This window comes from Nanorana parkeri, unplaced genomic scaffold (assembly GCF_000935625.1).
Source record: "Nanorana parkeri isolate BGI_ZX_2015 unplaced genomic scaffold, ASM93562v1 scaffold822, whole genome shotgun sequence".
Classification (NCBI taxonomy): Eukaryota; Metazoa; Chordata; class Amphibia; order Anura; family Dicroglossidae; genus Nanorana; species Nanorana parkeri.
Window position 1 is genome coordinate 30,521 of NW_017307090.1, and position 21,106 is coordinate 51,626.

At 40.9% G+C, this 21,106-nt stretch overlaps 1 protein-coding gene across 1 annotated transcript in view; it reads right to left on the bottom strand.

Annotated features, from left to right (window-relative positions):
• Positions 1 to 21,106, bottom strand: part of RASGRF2 (Ras protein specific guanine nucleotide releasing factor 2) — a 199,179-nt gene that overhangs the window by 21,365 nt on the left and 156,708 nt on the right. Inside the window, exons 17-18 of the mRNA XM_018565208.1 lie at positions 14,836 to 14,928; positions 2,960 to 3,066 (exon numbers count right to left, since the gene is read on the bottom strand). Coding sequence (XP_018420710.1) covers positions 2,960 to 3,066; positions 14,836 to 14,928 — 200 coding nt within the window. The remainder of the gene's footprint in view (positions 1 to 2,959; positions 3,067 to 14,835; positions 14,929 to 21,106) is intronic.

A 21,106-nucleotide genomic window follows, 5' to 3' on the forward strand; every position in this document is an offset into this window, starting at 1 on the left:
TAGATATATATATATATAATGTATATTGCACTGTCCAAAAAAAAAAATATGTACAGGTCCAATGCCCAGCAGTCTACTATTTAATTAATAATACTTTTACTTTTTTAACAACTATCAATTTAACCTGTTTTTCGTTTAGCCAAGTATCACCATTTTGGTATTATAAAATGTAATGTGTGTTTGGTGGGAGGAAGCACAGCCTGTGTTTCCAGGACTTGCAGTGTCTAATAACAATGTAATATCCTTGAAAGGAATATAAAGCCAACAGGCATTGTCACATTAATAAAGCCCTGACGTGGGAAGAGACGTGACATGGTGGCTTGTAACTTCCAGCACTTGCGTTGTTTAAATGCATCATAAAGCGAATAATAGAAAGGGAAAGTGTCAGTACCCTGAACAAGGAAGTGTAGAGCACATTTAATTAATCAGACTGACTGCATGCTTGACTGGTGCTCACTGTGGCTTGCTTCTCCCAGAGGGCCATGACTACCACTGCCTACTCTGGAGCATACATTACAATCCCACAAATGTACAGAGTCTTGCAGATCTCTTATTTCCTAGTACATACAGAAACACTAATATGTAAAATTAGAAAATAAGAGAAATCTACATCTCTAGGATCAGAATAAAGTGACACTGAACTCAGGAGTAAATATTAAATATGCATTCTAGTACCTTAACTATTAACAAAAATGTCTCTTACTTGTGTATCACTCAGCTGCAGATCCTCAAATCATCTCTAAATTGGTGCTGACACTGTCCTTCCCTCTGGAGGGGGGCTACTTTTGTTTCCCATGGTCCCTGTGTGTGTTGTAAAGTAGCCACCGATTTCAAGCTCGCTCCGGCAAATGTGCTACAATCTCAATACAAATGAGCTAACTAAACGTGCAATTGTAGTCTATAGCAGGAGTGAGCTTGGAGCGGTGGCTACTTTACAACACACACAGGGACCATGGGGAACAAAAGTAGCCCCCCTCCAGAAGGAAGGACAGTGTCTGCATGAATTCAGAGATAACTTGAGGATCTGCAGTTGAGTGATACACAAATAAGATACATTTATGTTAATAGTTACTGTTCTTGAATGTATTTTTAAGATTTAACTCTTGAGTTTAGTGTCACTTTAGATGTCAAACCTGCTCGTATTACAAAAATAAAAAATGCACTAAAAATATTTTCGTATTATTGTAGTGCAAAAAAAAAAACCCATAAAAATATGAAAAATTATAGGTTTTATATATTTGTACCAGGCAAAGAGGTTTACAGGAATTAAATACACGATGAACTGTTTTACTTGCCAAAGGTTTTGCACAACCCTGCCAGATAGCACAACCAGGCAAATGATACAAATAAATCTGCTGTGTGATGGTAGACTGCAGAGGGGATAGAATGGTGTCCTCTCTCCACACCAGTCTACTGACTGAAAAGTAAGGACTATAAAGAGGTAATCTCCCATTCCTGCCATATTCCCTCCCACTATGGGTTTTGCTCAAAAGGGGATTGGTATAGACCAGCCTTTGTTAACCAGGGTGCCATGGCATCCGGGGCACCATCTGGATTCCTCAGGAGTGCCTCAAAATGTTTGCACAGTGTAATGCCTTTTCATGGTGCAGACAGGCCATGGAAATGAATGATGCTAATCCAGGAAGGGTGGGATACATTGAGAAAAGGAAGGCGGTTTGACTCCGTTCAGGCCTCTGCCATGCTGCTGCAGTGTTTGGTGTGATGGTAGGAATCTGATGTAAAGTTAAATTGAGGACTCTGATGTGAAGGGGGTTTCTGATCTGAAGGAATAGTCAGTGTACCCATTGCACTCCTTACCGCTAAATCCTTGATGAATGGGTTGGGTGCATCAGTAGTCGACGGATGGCCACCGTCCAGGCAAAGTATAAAGAGTTATGGACACCGGCACTCCAAAGTAGAAAAACGTCTTTTATTGACGCATCATGCAACAATACACTTATTGCAACGTTTCGGGGTCACACAGGATCCCCTTCATCAGGCAGAACAAGTGACATCTCCCTTCATCAGGCAGAACAGTGTTCTGCCTGATGAAGGGGATCCTGTGTGACCCCGAAACGTTGCAATAAGTGTATTGTTGCATGATGCGTCAATAAAAGACGTTTTTCTACTTTGGAGTGCCGGTGTCCATAACTCTTTATACTCTGATCTGAAGGAGGCTCTTGATGTAAAGGGGGAACTCTGATGTGAAAAGGGGGCTCTGATATGAAAGGGGGCTCTAATGTAAAGGAGTGTCTCTGATGTGAAAGGGGGCTTCTGATGTTAAAGGTAGGCTACTGATGTAATGGGGGCTTCTCATGAGAAAAGGATTCCTGATGTGAAGGGGGGCTCCTGATTCGAAGTAGGGACACTCATGTGAAGGGGGATCCTCACTTTTTTGTATTTTATATTTTTAATGTAGATGTTTTCCATAAAGTTTATGTCTGGGCAAAATATAAAGAGTATACCTCTGCAATACATGCACATTTCCCCATGTTTTGTTTCTTTAAAAATGCTGCAAGGCCAGATGAATACCTGATTATCTGCCAGAAATACAGTGAGCTCTTATATGCCTGAAGTGAGCTGACAATGCTGCACGGAAATCGCAAGCAGTATTATCATCTCTGTCTGGGCCCTCCCTTGCTGGACTATTGAACACATTCCCCTTATGTAGCTAACGAGAGGAGATGTGTTGTAGTCCGCAGATGAGAACTGGGCAGAGCTGATTGCACTACTTGGGATTTCAGACCAGCATGGTCAGCAAAAACAGAAAGTTAGGAGCAAATTGTATTTCTGGCAGATCATCAGACTGTTGTTCTGTACTTGCAGCATTTTTTAAAACGATAAAAACTTGAGAAGAGTGCATGTACTGGGGAGATGTGCTGCATATGAGTTTCTAGTTTTGCATTCCATTCAAATAGCAGCAGGAAACAGTAACACAGCCCTGACACCTGATAAATACCTGTGAATGCTTTGATACCCAGTGACGCAGAACATTCAGCACACGGTTTGTAGCTGCTCGGCGTATTATAAACTCTTTGTCGCACATCCTCTCCATGTTGTTAAAACCTTCAGGAATAGAAGAAAAAAAAAAGAACAAAGATAAATGTCACAGATGATGTAGAATGTGTCACAAGCAAACATCGACTCTCATTTCAAGGATGTCAAGTTTAACACAAGCTTTATCGATAAAACAATCACTAGGCATAATTCCATTTAGACATTTCCGTCAATGGATGGACACACATTCATCCCCTCCGTCTTTTCATTTCAATGTTCATGTTGCCGTGTAGCAGACAAGCCCGCTATTAGATGTCCAATTTTATTACAGAACAAGTTGCCTTTGTACTGACAGTAAGAAGTGAGCACAAGAGACGACTAAACTATGATGTGCTGTACCATACTTGCTTTATTGTGGCTTTCCAATAAATTTCCCCAGTGGCAACACTCTATTATTGCTAGAACAAGACACTGGTAATAGGATCGCTGATAACAATTACATCTAAACTAACCTAATTTGTAGGACAAGATTAATGTTACAAACAGTCTTTACTACTTGGATAAAAAGAACAAATGAGTATTCCACAAAATGTAAGTTAAAGTGACACTAAGCTCAGGAGTTAAATCATAAAAATACATTCAAGTCCCTTAACCATTAATAAAAATGTATCTTATTTGTGTATCACTCAGCTGTAGGTCCTCAAATCATCTCTGAATTGGTGCTGACACTGTCCTTCCTTCTGGAGGGTGGCTACTTTTGTTCCCCATGGTCCCTGTGTGTGTTGATATGTAGCCACCGCTCCAAGCTCACTCCTGCGATGGACTACAATCAATACAATACAAATAGTAAAATAAATGTGAGATTGTAGTCCATCACGGGAGTGCTAATTTAGTCAACTATTTCGTCCTAGTTTTAATCAATAAAATTTTTTCACTGACTAAAACAAAATAAAAACTAACAGGGTTATTCACAAAAGAAGAGTTTGGAGAAGGCAGGAGAAGTGAACAATCTAGGACAACATATCTGAACTGGAAAACTTTGGAATTTTTCCAAATCAGCTATGTTGGCCTATTTTGTTCACTTCTTCAAACTCTTCACCCTTTTGTGAATAACCCTGTTAGTTGTGGTGACTAAAACTATAACGAAAATGTATTGACATTTTCGTCAACTGACTAAAACAAGACTAAAATGTTAGAGAGGAAATAATTTGGCAGAGATTCAATCAGAATGAATCTCTTTGGACTTAAATCTGTGCTAGTTCAAATCTTAATACCATAAGTAATAACAGGCTAATAGATGTTTACTCCAGGAGTATATAATGAGATTGGAAATTCTTAAATAGTGCATTACACTTTAACTAACTTTAACTTTAATTCTACTGTAGATTTAGTCGACTAAAATCTTTTAAAATTTAGTCGACTAAAACTAAACTAAAACAATTCAGATTTCTAAAATGTGACTAAAACTAAATGGTATTTTAGTCAAATGACTATGACTAAAACTAAATCACAGTGCCTACTTTACAACACACAAAGGGACCATGGGGAACAAAAGTAGCCCCCCTCCAGAAGGAAGGACAGTGTCAGCATGAATTGAGACCCCATTCACACTGAGCTACAAGCTTTTTCAGCGCTGCTTTGAGCTGAGCGACATTGAGCTACAGTGCACATTTTGTCGCACTACGTAGCGCTTCTTTTGGCAGTCTATCAAAGCCTATTGGGGCCATATCGCACAAAATCCGCTGGAAAAATAGGTCTTGTTCGAGCGACAAGCTTGAGCTACAAGCTACAGGAGACATTGAGCTGTCTGTAAGATGTGAACAGCTCCATTGAAATGCATTGCACGAGCTACATTGAGCCACATTGTGCAATATTTGATTGATTTTTGATCAGAAATCGCGCTACAAATCGCTCAGTGTGAATGGGGTCTCAGAGATGATTTGAGGCTCTATAGCTGAGTGACACACAAATAAGATAGATTTTTGTTAATAGTTAAGATGGAACTTAATAAGTGGCTCTGAGGCTGGTGTCGGAAGGAGGGCTCTGGTTTCCTGGAGAACTGGGCTGACTTCTCAGTCGGCTACTGGCTCTACAGCCGAGACGGGCTGCATCTAAATGGGGAAGGTGCAGCATTTCTGGGGGGAAAAATTGTTAAAAGACTGGAGGAGCATTTAAACTAAATAACGGGGGGAGGGCATAAACATAAATAAATTAAATAATGAACAAATTAACACAGGGAAAAACAATATGAAAGGGAGTAATACAGGGGATAAAGGGGGGCTCGCTCCAGTCAATAACAACTTCAACAACAAAATCAACATAGATAACATAGCTAAGGTAGCAAATTGTATGGGCGAAGTTAAACAAATTAGAAATGATCCACCTATATCTAGGCAAAATAAAAAACGTAGCAGAGAGCCAGATAATATTTTGTATTTTTCCGAAAGTAGGTCAAAAATTAAATGTATGTACTCCAATGCTAGAAGTAGCATTCTAGTAGAAATAGCATGGAATTGCAGGCGGTACTACATGTTTAAAATAACGACACAGACACCAAACTATTTGAAAAAAAAAGAACACACTACAAAAGGCTATAACCAAGTGTATACCATTAGGGAACAAAATTAAAAACTGCGAACTTGCGCTTCCAGACATGGACCCCAACATCTTTCAACTAGCATGACACTGTCGTCAACTATTCCCCATTTATCTTAAGTCGTCGCTCCCCCCCCCCCTTTTTTTTGCTGTTTCCCCCTCTTTTGCCCTCCTACCTTTCATTCCTTCACACCTAGTGTCTTTTACCCTGTGCCTCCTGGCTTCCTTTGCCTTCTTCCTTCTTGCTATCATTTCAATACTTACTGATATTCAACTTCAGTTTCTATGCCTTTGCCAGAAGCCCAAGCTTTGCCACAAGCCTACCTTTGTGTGCTGGGTTGCAGACGTAGTCAGTTTTACACTACGCTTTCACACATGCCGGACTGTCGTCCGAGCACATACCTTATAATATGTTCAAGCGAGCTTCAATATCAAGCATGTTATGAACGTATGTACTTTGTAACCTATTCTGGAGCTACCTGACATATATTGTATGTTTTACTATGCTCAATAAAAAAAAACAAAGAAAAACAGTCAGTTGCCAACACTACAAGATCACTGATATTACGTAGTTTATGCGCTCATGTTGATCTAGCGAGTTATATGCTATAGTCAATGTAATTTGTTTGTACTTGTTAAGGTATAAGCTCCTGAGTTTATGGTCACTTTAAAGGACAGGAATATTTTACCATTACCGGTGTTTACACACGTATACCCACCTACATCATTTTATGGACAGAAAAATGCAGCAGTTGGAGCTCCTAGGTGCCTCAAATACAGACATATTTTATGTTGTATGTATATACACTTGTATCTGAGCCCTAAAAGCCTTACATTTAATAAAGAAATTAAATGAACTGCAGTAATGAAGGCAGCAAGAAGACAGCAATCTGCGAAGTATGTTTATTTTCATCCATGCTGCCTTGTAAAAACTGGGAGACAGTGTAAATAAAGAGGCGAGCTGACAGGAGGAAGTTGAGCGCCTAGATACCAATATTCTGCGAACATCTGCAACAGAAGCTGCAATTAAATGGCCCAGTCTGTTATCACCTATGCCAGAAGATGACAGTGATTATATGTCATCACACCTAAAGGGATTATTCATTGCTGCTCTTAAGGTTACTGCTAAACTGATATGTATATAAACAGATCCCAGACAATGTATGTCTTGCCTTTCCCTGCAATCATCCTAATTATAATGTAGTTTGAAGCAGACAGAAATTATACTCTTTTGGCCCTAGCTTGCAATTATAATGAAATTTCTATAACCTGGTAAGAGTACAGAATGAAAAAAATGTTTTAATGGGACTTTCACCTCCTGTAAACAGCTCCACCTGTTCTCACAGCTAAGTGCCTCCGTCTGACATATATCAGAAAGAACCCCATTCCTGACAGGCCTCTTCTTAAAGGATTAGTCACCAGGTAAGAACACTAACTGAGGGCCCGTTCACAGATACTGCCGGACCTGCATTTTACTGCATCGGATCAACACAGGTCACTGCAAGGGCACGTAGAAAAAAATTGTGTTATGTGTCCCATTCACACCATAACGCAGGTGTGATGGGCAGTGCGGTGTGGAAAAATGCTGCTTTCTTATGCAGCACAATAAGAGCAAGACTGGAGCAGACAGAATCTGGAGCAGTTGCCCATAGCAACCAATCAGCTTCACTCTTTCATTTTCAAAGCTTAACTAAACAAACTGAAGAAAGAAGCTGATTAGTTACTATGGGCAACTGCTCCAGATTCTGTCTGATCCAGTCTTGACCTGAAGCATTCCAGGGATCCCAACCTGAAAGAAGCACTTTCAGGGAGGTGTCCCTCTCATTTCCGGGAGGTGCTCCCAGAATTCCCCCCTGGATGCCATCACAGGGTGCCTCATGGCAGTGCAGCATAGCACGCTGGTACACGGGGACCTGAATGGAGTGTGCACATTGTACACTTCACATAAAATTTTTAAAAAAGAAGTAAAAAATGTAAACAGTGACAGCTGGCAGGGTGTGATACAATGGCCCCTGCCTAAGCTGTCACAATGCACTCACAAGCCTGCTAAAATGCAGCATTTTAGCAGATGGGCTAGTGTGAATGGGCCCTGAATCTTACGTGGTAGAGGGGTTTGTCAGAATAGAAATACTTTTCTGAAGGGTTGGATTTACAAGTAGGAAAGGTGGCTTGTACTCAGAATTTGCACCAGTGTCCTGAAAGCCCAAGGTCACCGTGGATGTTTGATCCCAGTTATAATAAAGTGGCTGTAAACCCTAACTCAGTGACATTTGGTATGCTAAAGCACCGTGTGCCATGTTTTTAAATAAAACAGTTGTTTTACCCTTATATTTCATCCTTCATTGCAACTTTCTGCTGCTGATTTCCTGTAGCCTGTTTGCAGCAATGTCTTGTCTACACTCCAGTGATGGCTGTTCATGATTGCTCCAGAGTAGTGATAAGGCTGGGTTCTGTGCAAACCCAGTTCGCTGGAGTTTACCCAAGCCCGCACAGAACTAACACTCCCATCCCGACCCAATCAATCGTGGCAGGGGCATTCCCCACCCGTTTGTGACAGTTAGCAAATTAACTGGCGCCTCTGTTTACAATATTTCCGTCGGCCCGCACATCTCCCCGTCCTGAGACCCTCCACCCGGAGACCTTAAAGTGACATTAAACCCTCAGATTTTTTAACCTAAAACAATACTGTAATGTGTGCCTTACTGTAATCCATGGTGGTTTCCCTTCTCTTTGCTGCTCTTCCTTTTAAATCTGTATCTGTTCTCATGCTGGGCAGAACTTCTGTTTTGCATCAGACTGCCTTGTCTCTGAAATGGATACACGGTGTCTGTGTGTTGGTTTGCAACCTGAGCCAGCACTACAGGAAGAGGCACTCAGCTGCAAAGGGAAGTTCCCAGCATGAGAAGACATGAGGATTTAAAAGGAAGAGCAGCAAAGAGAAGGGAAACAACCATGGATTACAGTAAGGCTCACATTACAGTATTGGTTTATGTTAAAAAATCTGAGGGTTTAATGTCACTTTAATTCATCACCCCAGAGTGGCAGCACAGAATGCTCTATGTGCAGGTATGCTGCACCTGAACTCCACAGCTACCTTAGAAATATTGCCTTCTGTGTCTGCCCTGTGCTTTATTCCGCATTGCTACAAATAGCATCTAAAAATTGGAAAGTGGGGTTTTTTCCTGTTGGTGACTATGTATTGAACATATGATGGCAAAAGACAACAATTGCGTAAAACAGAAACATTTTATTTACATACAGTATATCATAATAAAAACAGGGTATTGCTAAAAGCAAAAAAGCAGTCCTTCATGGTGTATAAATAATCCCTTGTACACCAGCCAATAGCAAATCATGTATGTACCTCCACAATTTAATCAAAATGGTAGACAATTGATTGGGAGGACCAGGATGGTAGAGATGCTGTCTTAACCATGCTAGGCTGGAGTATGAACAAAAGTTTTGGCTATAGCTCTCTTTTAATATCCTCCATTAGGATACGAACACTGCAGCCTGCATTTTACAGTCCATTCATAAAGTGTGCGCTGTGTGGAATCTACAGTGCCTCGAGGCAGAGAGGTGGGAAACTGGAGCAGACAAAATCTGGAGCAGATATGCATGGCAACCAATCAGCATCTCTCTACAGTTTGTTCAGATAAGATTTGAACATGAAAGAGAGAGGCGAATTGGTTGCCATGCACAGCTCCTCCAGATTTTGTCTGCTCCAGTTTTGATGAATTCCCTTCAGAGAGTTTTTTGATTGGAGGAGAGGTGATCATGAGACAGATCATGTGAACAGGCTCTCCTCCAGGACTTTTTTTTTCTACTCTACATTTCATTTTTGTTGCGTTCCACCTTCAAACTACTAATACCAGCGGAGCCACAATGTATTTAGCACAACTAAGCTTTATACATGCACAGTCATTTTTTTCTTTCTTTTCTAAGCAGCACAACCATATTGCTGCTTTTTAAATGGACCCCTTAGATAAATAAGGCAACTGGTTGCTATGGCAACTGCTCCGCTTTTTGCCTTGCTCCAGTTATATCACCACAAAGTTCACAGGCTGGAAGCTGAGCTCACTAGGGCTGCAACAACTAATCGACATAATCGATTATAATCGATTATTGGAAAAGTTGTCAACTTTTTCAATAATCGATTAATCGGCTTCCGATCAGTTGGCCCTGTTCACAGCTCCACACGCTGTGCGCCGCACCTCCTCCCCACCTCACACTTGCCGCTGCCGGAACCGCTCGCATCCACGCTCCACACGCCGCACCTCCTCCATGCCTCACATTTCCTGCCCATCCACAATCGGCAAGGGACGCGGGGAGATGTAGTAAGGGGTAGCTGTTGTGGGGGGATGACAGCCGCTGATAGACAGGTCCGATCTCAGAAGCAAGTTGCTGGAAGACTGCTCAGGTAAGCCTGCACTTTCACACACATGGTGCTCTATAATGCATTGCTGGGATTTGTATTTCTCTACAGCTGACACACTTTTTTTTTCATCATCAATCTCTATATGTCCAAACTATTTCCTTCACTATTCCTGCAGATTATATATTTAGATCAGTCCATGGGAAAGTGTCTCCATGCTTTGAATAGATGTGTGTCTTTATGTATGATTCCTCTGACATACACTATGACAAAACAACCCCATCAGTGCACATCTTATCAGTCTGGCAGCAGTGTTAGCACTTGTTCACCTCACATGTGCAGACAGTGTTGTGATTGATGAACCTTATTCACATGACAGCACTGCGTGTTGTTTGCTTCTTATTGCTGCACATACATTATCATACATATTTAAATTATTTTACAAATTAGCTGTCATGAGAACAATGATGAGGTTTGTCTTGTGTAACAGCACACATCTGTGAGGACAGATGCTACATATGTTAAAGGAGATTGCATTGTATCTGCCTATCACAGAGAGGTTGCAGTTGTGGAAAGATAGCATAGAAACACATGAAGCAAACACACACACAGTGAGATAAGGTGTAAACACAAGCATTTAAAAAAATGGAGCCAGTGTGTGTTTACTTTACTTATTGAAAGACATCACCTCTATACTGTATAATTTTATCTAAAACCTTGATTTGCAAATTTTAGCGAGGGGTGGAGAAGGGTTAAAAGCTCTCCTCTGCTGAAGAGATTTCTTCTCACTTCCTGTCATAATGCACATCATCGCTGGGACAGGAAGTGAGGAGTGTAGCCCGAGAGGAATACAGACAATAAGAAAGCCTAGTAAAGTTTCTAGATCAGTGGTGGTCAACTTGATATAGGGGGGTCTCAAGTGCCCTCTGACATCATCAAGAGGCTGCACATAATATTCAGTGCAATCCTAAAAAAAGCTAGCAGACACTGCAAGCATGCTACAAGATATGATCAGAGGCTTCAGGCATGCTACAGGAGATGATCAAAGACTAGGCATGTTATGAGAGATGGCCAAAGACTACAGGCATGCTATGAGAGATAGTCAAAGACTACAAGCATGCTATGAGAGATAGTCAAAGACTACAGGCATGCTATGAGAGATAGTCAAAGACTACAGGCATGATAGGAGAGATAGTCAAAGACTACAGGCATGCTATTAGAGATAGTCAAAGACTACAGGCATGCTATGAGAGATAGTCAAAGACTACAGGCATGCTGTGAGAGATGGTCAGAGAACACGGGCTGGCTACAGGAGATGATCAGAGACTACAGGCATGCTAAAGAAGATGGTCAAAGACTCCAGGCATGCTAAAGGAGATGTTTAGAGACTACAGGCATGCTATGGGAGGTGGCCAAAGACTACAGGCATGCTATGAGAGATAGTCAAAGACTACAGGCATGCTACAGGTGATGTTTAGAGACTACAGGCATGCTACAGGAGATGTTTAGAGACTACAGGCATGCTAAAGGAGAAGGTCACAGACCACAGGCATGCTAAAAGAGAAGGTCACAGACCACAGGCATGCTACAGGAGATGGTCAGAGACTACATACATGCTAAATGAGATGGTCAGACTACAGGCATGCTACGAGAGATGGTAAAAGACTACAGGCATACTGTGAGAGATAGTCAAAGACTACAAAGTAATACTGCATTATGGCCACTACATAGAGCTGAGAAGAACAGGAAAAAGTATTTATTTTCTATGCTCATCCCCTCCATCTAGTGGCCATAATGCAGTATTGCAAAATGAACGTTCACAGATATTCAAATGGAGAAGGGCCCTAGGTAACGCCTACATATGATGCTGAGCCTCCATGATTGAAATCCAGTGAACTAGTGGGATAGGCTAGGGACAGTTAGGCTGGGGAGAAAAGCTCATGATTGTGCTGGACTTCCCCCAGACAGGAAATACTATCAGCTGTCTGAGCTGCTGCAGCTTCTAATGCACAGTATAAGAAGTGAACAGTGAAATCAGAGTAAGCAATTTCAGTAAAGAAGAGCTTATACAACTGTGCAAGACTGAAGGTAACAATAGAGTTCAGCTTTAAACTAGATATCCTATTCAATGGGTTTAATTTACAGTACTAAGGGAGAAGATCTTAACTACAACCTAAATGTGCCCTGATCTAAGCTATGTTCACTTCGATCATCCAATCATAAGCAAGCAAAAGAGTGTGTATTCCAATTGAACACATCTTCACCAAACTGACTAGGCTAAGCGAACATTCCTTTTCCTAGGCGAACATTTTCTGCCTCAATGAGTATCACATTTTTGGATTCCAACACAGTGTGGCAGCTTGAGAATCCCCTGAGAGATGGAGACACATCCCAGTGTGTTCCTGATTGCTTCTGCTTGCAGGAATATGCGCAACAAAACACCTGCCCCAACAATGAGACAAGAGTGATGATACCAATAAGTTGACCTAGAAAAAAATAATTATTCATATAGAAATGGGATGTACTGTCTGGCCAAAAAAAAAAAGTCAAAAACGCGAAAATTTTGTTGGACAAACTTTAGCTTTGATTACGGCACGCATCCGCCGTGGCATTGCTTCGATAAGCTTATACGATGTCACAACATTTATTTCCATCCAGAGTTACATTCATTTCCACCAAGATCTTGTAGTGATGGTGGGGGAGTCGGACCGCTGAAGTCTTCTCCAGCACATCCCAAAGATTCTCAATGGGGTTAAGGTCTGGACTGTGGTGGCCAATTCCTTTGTAAAAATGATGTCTCATGCTCCATGAACCACTTTTTTACAATTTGAGCCCGATGAGTCCTGGTATTGTCATCTTGGACTGTGCCCAATTCATCAGGAAAGGAAAAATCCATTGATGGAAAAACCTGGTCATTCAGTATTTTCACGTCGGCAGGTGACCTCATTTTTTGGGGACATAATGTTGCTGAACCTAAAACTGACCAATTGATTATAACACTGCTCGAAATCCAGGTGGTGACTTTTTTTTTGGCCAGGCAGTGTATATTACATAAATAGTTTGTGAGACATCTTACCTTAATTCCTTCACGACCCATGACGGGATAATCCCGTCATGAATTTTGAAGGGGTTACCGCCAGGACGCTGTTCATAATTGTAGAGCCGGTGGCCATAGAAGCGCCACTAGATTGCATCTACGATCCGGTAAATGGGCCGCCCGACACCCCCGTCGTGTTTCCCGGGCTAAGCTGCCCCTCCTACGGGCCCCAATTGGCACCTCGCGTGTTGGTGGGAAGCTGGGGAGGAGAGCGGTGAACGTCCATTCACTGATCTCCTCCCCGTCCTCCACCCATACTTGCAGTGCTTACAGCTTCCTTGTGTGCCCTGTAGAGGTGCCTGGACTGGAGTCACGTCACATTCTGGCATCCATACTTGCATTGCTTACAGCTCCCTTGCATGCCCTGTAGAGGTGCCTGGATGCACATATGGATGGAGCTCCATCACAGCACAGCAGCCCACTCCACTTCTCGTTAGGTAGGGAGACTGGGTGGATCTTAAAAAAAAGTGTGTAAAAAAAAAGTGTGTATGTGTGTGAGAATATCTGTGAGTGTGTGAGATTGTGTCTGTGGTTTTGTGTGTCTGTCAGTGGTTTTGAGGGCCCGTTAACACTAGTACAGTGCGTTAATCGCACAGTCCCGTGTGAAATAACACACTGTACCACACTATCACACCTACCATGCGGCCTGGTGCTTGAGGTGCGTTTTACTGCCATTCATTTGAATGGCACCCCAAACACACCTCCCGCCTACAGTTTGATAACCTGCACCAGAAAGCGCGGTACTGCAATAAAGCGTGTTCCAATGCAATACGACTTGGGTTGCGACTTAAAGACCAAGGACAAATGTGGGTCCTGAGGTTACACAGGTTGAGAACCACGGCTTTAAAGGGCATTTATTAATATTACATAGTATTTATATAGCGCCAACAGTTTGCGCAGCGCTTTAAAGCCAAAGTTTGTTTTTTAGTCTTGGATTGAATGGTGAGGGGTTAGAACCACTGTCAAATGGTCTGAATAAGAGGTGCTGGATATTGGGGTATTACAGTCTGATATATTTTAACTGCAACTGGTTGTTGGAACTCAATGGCTCTAGTTAGGCAGCTCACATCTACCAGGGACATCACAGGACACCCTGGACGGAGAGGTTAGAAGAGGAAGTAATCGTAGCTCCAATATTTGTAAATTAAAAAGATCATCACTTTGACCTCTAAACTTAGTGGTGTGGCACCATCATTATATTCCTCTAATTAGCTTTTTATTTCTGTCTCTGTCCTCCTTTGGAAAACTAGCCCCTTAATTTGTCCTGGTGACCACTGTCTCTGCTCGGAAAGTAAGGATAAATCCAAAATGTAAGAACCATCACAATAACAGGAGGTGAAAAAAAAAACCTTCTAATGGGGAAACCTGTTCTGGTGACAATTAAGAGGGGGTATCCCCTCACTTTGGAGAGATTTCCTCTTATTACCTGCTGCATGTCTGGGATAGGAAGTGAAATCTCACTGATGAGACACAGACAGCCAACATATATGATGACTGTCTTAACACTTTCTTACTCTATTCAAAAAGATCAAAATAGAATTTTTTTACTCACCGTAAAATTCCTCCTTGTGAGTTCATCGAGAGACACAGCCTTTGATCATTCACCCAGAACCAATTGCATTTGTATACACTTTAATATGGAACAGTCTCTATGTTGGCGTGTATATGTCTTTCATTATTTTGTGAATTTTAGAAATTGCCAGGTAAGTTTTTATACATGCCCCCTACAGTGCCCATACAATAAGTGTCTCAATCATTTTGTTACTCTCACCTGGCGGACTTCCGTGTCCAGCTGCTGCAGTAGCAATGGCAAAAGCAGAGGCAGGAGAGACAGAACAGCAACGAGATGTGTCAGAGGTCTGCACTGTAACCATAAAAAGAATGATGGGGTCACTGATTAAATCAGAAATGAGGGACACTATTGCTAAACATGACTTATTTCACTTTTAAAAACAAATAAATGCAATATTTGCCATGAAGCTAAGGCCTGGTCCATAATTAAGAGCAGACAGCCAGTACATATCGTTACACGTCATTTTCATAAAGATTTTATTTTTGTGCACTCAACTGAGAAATAAAATTGAAAAATAATAATACAACCAAAGAATTAAAACCAATCAATGCTCTTATTATTGCCACATTGCAAATGTGCTTAAAGAAACATTGTCACCTTGCCCATTTAGGGCTTCTTCTCTAACCTGAACACAGGCTATTGTTGCCAGCTGCAATAGAGGGAGAAGAGGGGGAGCACTGGTAAGATGAGTATCAGCGGGTCAGGAGGGCACCCTTACAAAGACACTGTCACTTTGCCCTGAATGGACAAGGTGACAGTGTCTGTTTAAGTAGGACATTTAATTCCGCTTACCTTAATCTACAGCAGTCATAATCTAAAGCCTGTGCTATGCTACTTTCTTCCTTTCTGCTTCTTTTATTTCCAAACACATCCAAACTTCCAAAGAAGGCTTGGCTCTAATTGTTGGATGGAGGACACGTCTTAGTGCTGCCATTTTTTCCCTAAATCTAGATTTTTGTATATAGGATGACGAACTCCTTGTCTGCATCACAAGCAGGTGTTTTCAGATCACCCGATTACTGACTCAAAGGTATTATGATGGACCGGTATAGTACTGAAGTACAAGACAAGTAGGGTGTGCTCCATGTTTACATGTAAGGATTTCAATATCACTTGTGACTGGAGTGTCCATCTAAATATGCCAGCAAAGGTCTACCATAGAGAAGAAGTGTTTGCCTTTGCCATGTGCTGCGCAATTTAAGCATTGTAGTGCTGAAATGCAAAATATAAGAAAATACATAAAGCCAGAGGGTTTAGAGATGTACTCATCAGCTCTTGTGGTACAAATTGGCAAATACACAAAGCACATCTTGTAGAAGAAAAAAGACAAACACTGCACACTTCCCTTATAATCCCACACGTGATGTGCAAATGTATGTAAACATGCACACAGCACTAATCCCTGGGTCTGATTAAAAGATTAGGCCGAGCATTGCTAGTGTTGATTTAAATGCTATATATAGAATTTGGGGATAAATATGGAACAAAGGCGATACCACACCCAAAGAGGACATGTATAATAATGCGGCAAAGATAAAGGCTTTTAAGGTATCAAAAACACCACTGATGTAGCACAGAAGTAGGTTAAGATTACATCTTTATTTTATACAAAAATATCAAATAAAATTTGATTGTGCATAATAAAACACTTAAAACAGTGATCCTTCCTTCATATTGTGGCATATGATCAAGACATCTCTTATAAAGATACCAGCAATATTGATTACTTATCCGAAGACCATATAGAGTCCAAAAAATGTGATATTATCATGGTGTCAAGGTATCAAGGGGTTCCAATATTCCTCAATGAGCTTTGGGCCCAATATAGGGGCTTCTTCAGGAGGAAGGAAGAGGATACTCTGTTAGGTTGGTGTGACCTTTTGCAGGAAGAAGTGCATCTATAAAAGCCAAAGGGGGAATCCCTGTGATCTCCACAGAAGCCTGCAGGTAGCATCCTGGATGCTACCAGCTGGCTTCAGTGGAGATCAGAGCAGCTACACATTTCTCTGATTACTTTCTGGGCTAATGTATAGCTATTGATAGAGCTCCTGCTATAGCAATAGGGCACCATTCTATAATTGCTGCAGAATAGCTTGAGTGACATGACACTGAACATATTATACTTGTGACTGTCTAACCTATAAATGATTTATAATTCACCCTTTATTTGAGCCTGACGCAGCTCCAGTGTCAGGGCCCATTCACACTGCTGCAGTGTAGTGCATCATTGTATGCATGGTAATGAGCAGTATTTTTTTATGGTGCATTACCACTTGTACGTCACCACAACCTAATAGTGTGAATGGCTCTCAAATGTTGCCTGAAGTCTGCAAGTATTACGTACTCTCAGAAGGTGGTGGAAGGCACTGTGAGGTCAGACAGTTGAAAAGGTAGAAAGTGACACACTTCAGGTGACTTTTGACACTTAAGCTGCAGCAACAGACTCAAAATAAGGGGGCATGTATACACTATGGGGTCTACTTATACATGTTTGCATGCAAGATTCACACAGCTTTTAGCTAGGATTCCCATTTTTTTACCAATGGAATCTAATTAGAAAAATGTGAGATTCTTGGGTGAACTTTGGGTAAATCTTCTGTAATAACATTATACGTATAAATAGACCATATGCTAAGGTTACCGGATTACCAGAAAGTAGAGTATTTCGTATATTTATATGTTTATTACATAGTGTGCACTTGCACCTTGCCACCCATGCAATATTTGCTGCCCTTGGATGTAGCCTTTGAGACCACGGCAGCGTTTTTTTTTACCCTATTGCAATAGATGTTGCCATTTTTTGTATTGATTGCTTGGCAATAGCTGGAAAAGCAGGAAAAGGAAAGCCTATCTGCCTAAATCATTACTGCACATGCCCAATTAGCAGCAGCAGTGCCATACTGGGGTGGCCACGCCATCTGTGCAGTGCTGGTTGGACCGTGAGCCTTACCCCTCTAGGGATTTTACAGGAGATTCTTGTTTGCTGGGGACAGGCCCCTTGAAATGGGGACTGTCCCCTGCAAATGGGGGGGTCAATGGTAACCATACCCTATGTCTTTTAAAGAGAAGCCTACACAGTTAGAGTAAGTGTAAGTGTGGGTAGATATTAAAAGACAAATTGTGCTGAATGCAGTTTCCCCCTTGAGAAAGCCATCAATACTGTCCATTTTATTACAAAGAGAGAGACAACTTATTACAGGCAGGTTTGTGGCTTAATAAGCAGCTGATATACAGAGTTGCAATCTGAAAATATGAATATTAAAACGGAATACTTTGCAATTGCTTTTGTTCCTGAAAGACCCCCAAGTACGAAAATCAACCTCCACTTACTGGGGTTCAGGGAACTGCAACAGCGCATTTTATATACTTTGCATCACAGATCTCTAACGTAGACTGTGACAGCAGGAAAAGGGACGTAACCCCAGGCAACATACACAGGATTAATGTGAGTAATCAGAATGGTTTATACACCTGGAATACACAAGAAAGTGCTACAGGCAAACTGATGGAACTGAGCATCACAAACAGATTGCTGGATGCACTGGAAATAACAGGTTCAGATGCTTCCTAGCTACATACAAAAAACAAAGCAAAAAGTTAATTTTTCTAAATAAAACACTGCAAGTTAAAAAATGCATGCACACTTGCAAAACAATGTGTCTTGTGGCTTTCTTCAAAGATGTTCAAGCTGCCATGCAGGCACATCAGCAGGATTTAGGATTTTCTATGACCTCTTGGCTTGACCTCTGCTGGCTGCAGAGCTCACATGTCATAGGCTTTCCACACCTTCCCCTTGGTATGTTCATATGTTCCTTCAATTGCATAAGGGACAGAGACAATGTGGGTCCTCCCAAGTCTGCACTGTGTTCTTCCTTCTCATTTGATAGACAGCTGCATTTAGTAAAATAAATAACAAATGGCTGATAAAAAGAATAGGAGAAAGGGAGGATCATGATGGAGATTTAGCTGCCCTATTACTTACTGAATTCCTAGTAAACAATTAAAGTAATTCATAGAGTGGACTTCTTGTGCGGGAATGACTACATCACTTTCCTCTGACAGTACCACTGCCTTCATCACCTCCCACTAATGCTGAGGAAGTTAATGGAATTGACTCTGCAAAATGGCATATTAATAATATAACATATGGATAAAGTAGAGCTGCAGCTAACGATTATTTTCAAAATCGATTAGTTAGCCGATTATTAAGTTCGATTAATCGGTTAATCGGATAAAAAATTAAATACATTTTTTAAAAATGGCTCAGAAAACGCTAACACAGACTTGGAAGTATGCTTGCACTATTTTTAACTTGCAATTTTAAAGTGTTTGCATTAAAAATATATACTTTAGTTCTGCTCTAAGGGCCCATTCAGTCTACGTGTTCCTGTGCGTTATGGTGTGCTGTGTCAAAGCAGGCAACTCAGTTTGAATGGGATCGCAGTGCACCTTAATGTCCAAAAAATTGGACATGCATATTGTGGTGTGGTGCTCTGTAGGGCTGCAACAACTAATCGACATAATCGATTATAATCGATTATTGAAAAAGTTGTCAACTTTTTCAATAATCGATTAATCGGCTTCCGATCAGTTGGCCCATGTGCATTGGCCAATACTGGGCGGTGCTACATGCATTGTCACAAATTGTGGTTACATTTGATGAAACTATCTGAATGGATCCTCAGCAATTTATGTTTGTAAATGTATTAATCTGAAGATTATAAAAGGAGACTACCTGGGGGAGGGAATAATTAAAGAGTTGTTTTTAAGGTTTTAATAAAACACCATTTACCAGAAAGAGGTTTGTGGATGCCAATAAGTCTGGCAAGGGATCTAAACAGAACAATAAATAATTTAAAATCAATCATTCCACTGCATGGAAAATAATCGACAAATGGCGCAAGCATTTTAAATGAATGCTAATTTTGTCCAGGACTGGCCAGCTCAGCAAATCAGAGCCAACTGTATAATGCTAAAATTGGTTTCTGAGAACCTCAAAATTTAAAGGGGAAATCTGCAGGTAACTCTTACAACAGTTGGTGTCGAAGTGCATACACCTACTACCAGAAAGAGATTGCATCAACTTAACTTGGGATGTGTTTCAGGAAAAAGCCTTTTTAGGTACAAAAATAACATTAGAGCAAGACTACCGTTTGCCATTGATCAAACAGGCAAAGGCCAGGTCTTCTGGAGCAATGTGCTGTGGACTGATGAATCCAAGACAGAGTTTGGCGCAAGCTGAAGACAGCATGTCAGGAGAAGAACTTCATATTGAATGTGAAGCATGGTGGAGTAAATGTTTATAATTTGGTACTCCAGGTCCTGGGCAGCTTGCAGCCATAAAGTCAACTATGAAATCTGAATCATATCATGAATCATGTCCTTGACGGGAATGTGAAGCCATCTGTCACAAAGCGGAAATGGATCTATCAGCATGATAATGATCTCATGCACGCAAGCAAACTCATAAAGGAATGGCTCAAAAAGAAGGAATGGAGGAAATGGAATGGCCTTATCAAAGCCCTGATTTGAGTCCCGAGGAAGAAAACCCACAAACATCTTGCAACTAAAGTAATTGTGAAAGGAGGAGTGGCCAAATCTTTCACTTGTCAATGTTTTTCACGAGTTGATATTAGAGTCTGGTCAGCAGTTATGGAAGAAGTAATTTCTGCTAAGGTGGCCATCTTCTGAGGTCAAGGTTGTACTTACTGGCAGAACATCCACTGATATTTTTGTTGGATACATTATTTAAAAGGCATCAATTTATCAAAAAGTAAAGTATATCACCTTTATCTATAGTTACTATTTTAATGAAAATCTAATGTTTGGCTGTTCAAATATATTGAAAAAGTCAACAATTTCTATGGAGTGTACTTAATTTTACCACATGACTGTATGACTTAAAGGTTCTGAGTGCACCTTGACAGAGTTTAATTGTATATATTTGAAAGGTGATATATAGCCATTTTAAGAATGAAATGCATGAAAACACAAAGTGTGAATGCCCCTTGACTCTCTGGCATTTCACACAGCATCTCCATGACTGGTTTAGTACTACAACCAGTTCCCTGTTTATGCTGTAATGCAGTAACCTGGAAAATTAATAGATGCAAAATCAGATTTGTTGGATATTTACACAGACAGATGTTGTGATCTGTTATATATATGTTTCCATTATTTTTTGGGAACAATTCTTGGTGCCAAATCTCAGAATAATTGTACAGATATGGCAAATCTGTAAAATTTGGGTCACAATTACATTTGACAATTTTTGCCCTAGGTTCAATCTGATCATGAAGAGATTCATTTTGGTACACATAACTAAATATAAGGGACTGTTGATACCCATACTGTGACAGAGACAACACTGTATTCTTAACAATAGCAACAAGTATTTTGCTGGGACATAGCTATATGCAAATATTAACAAAGCATTTCTCCATGTACTGAATAGCTTATCTATGGCAGG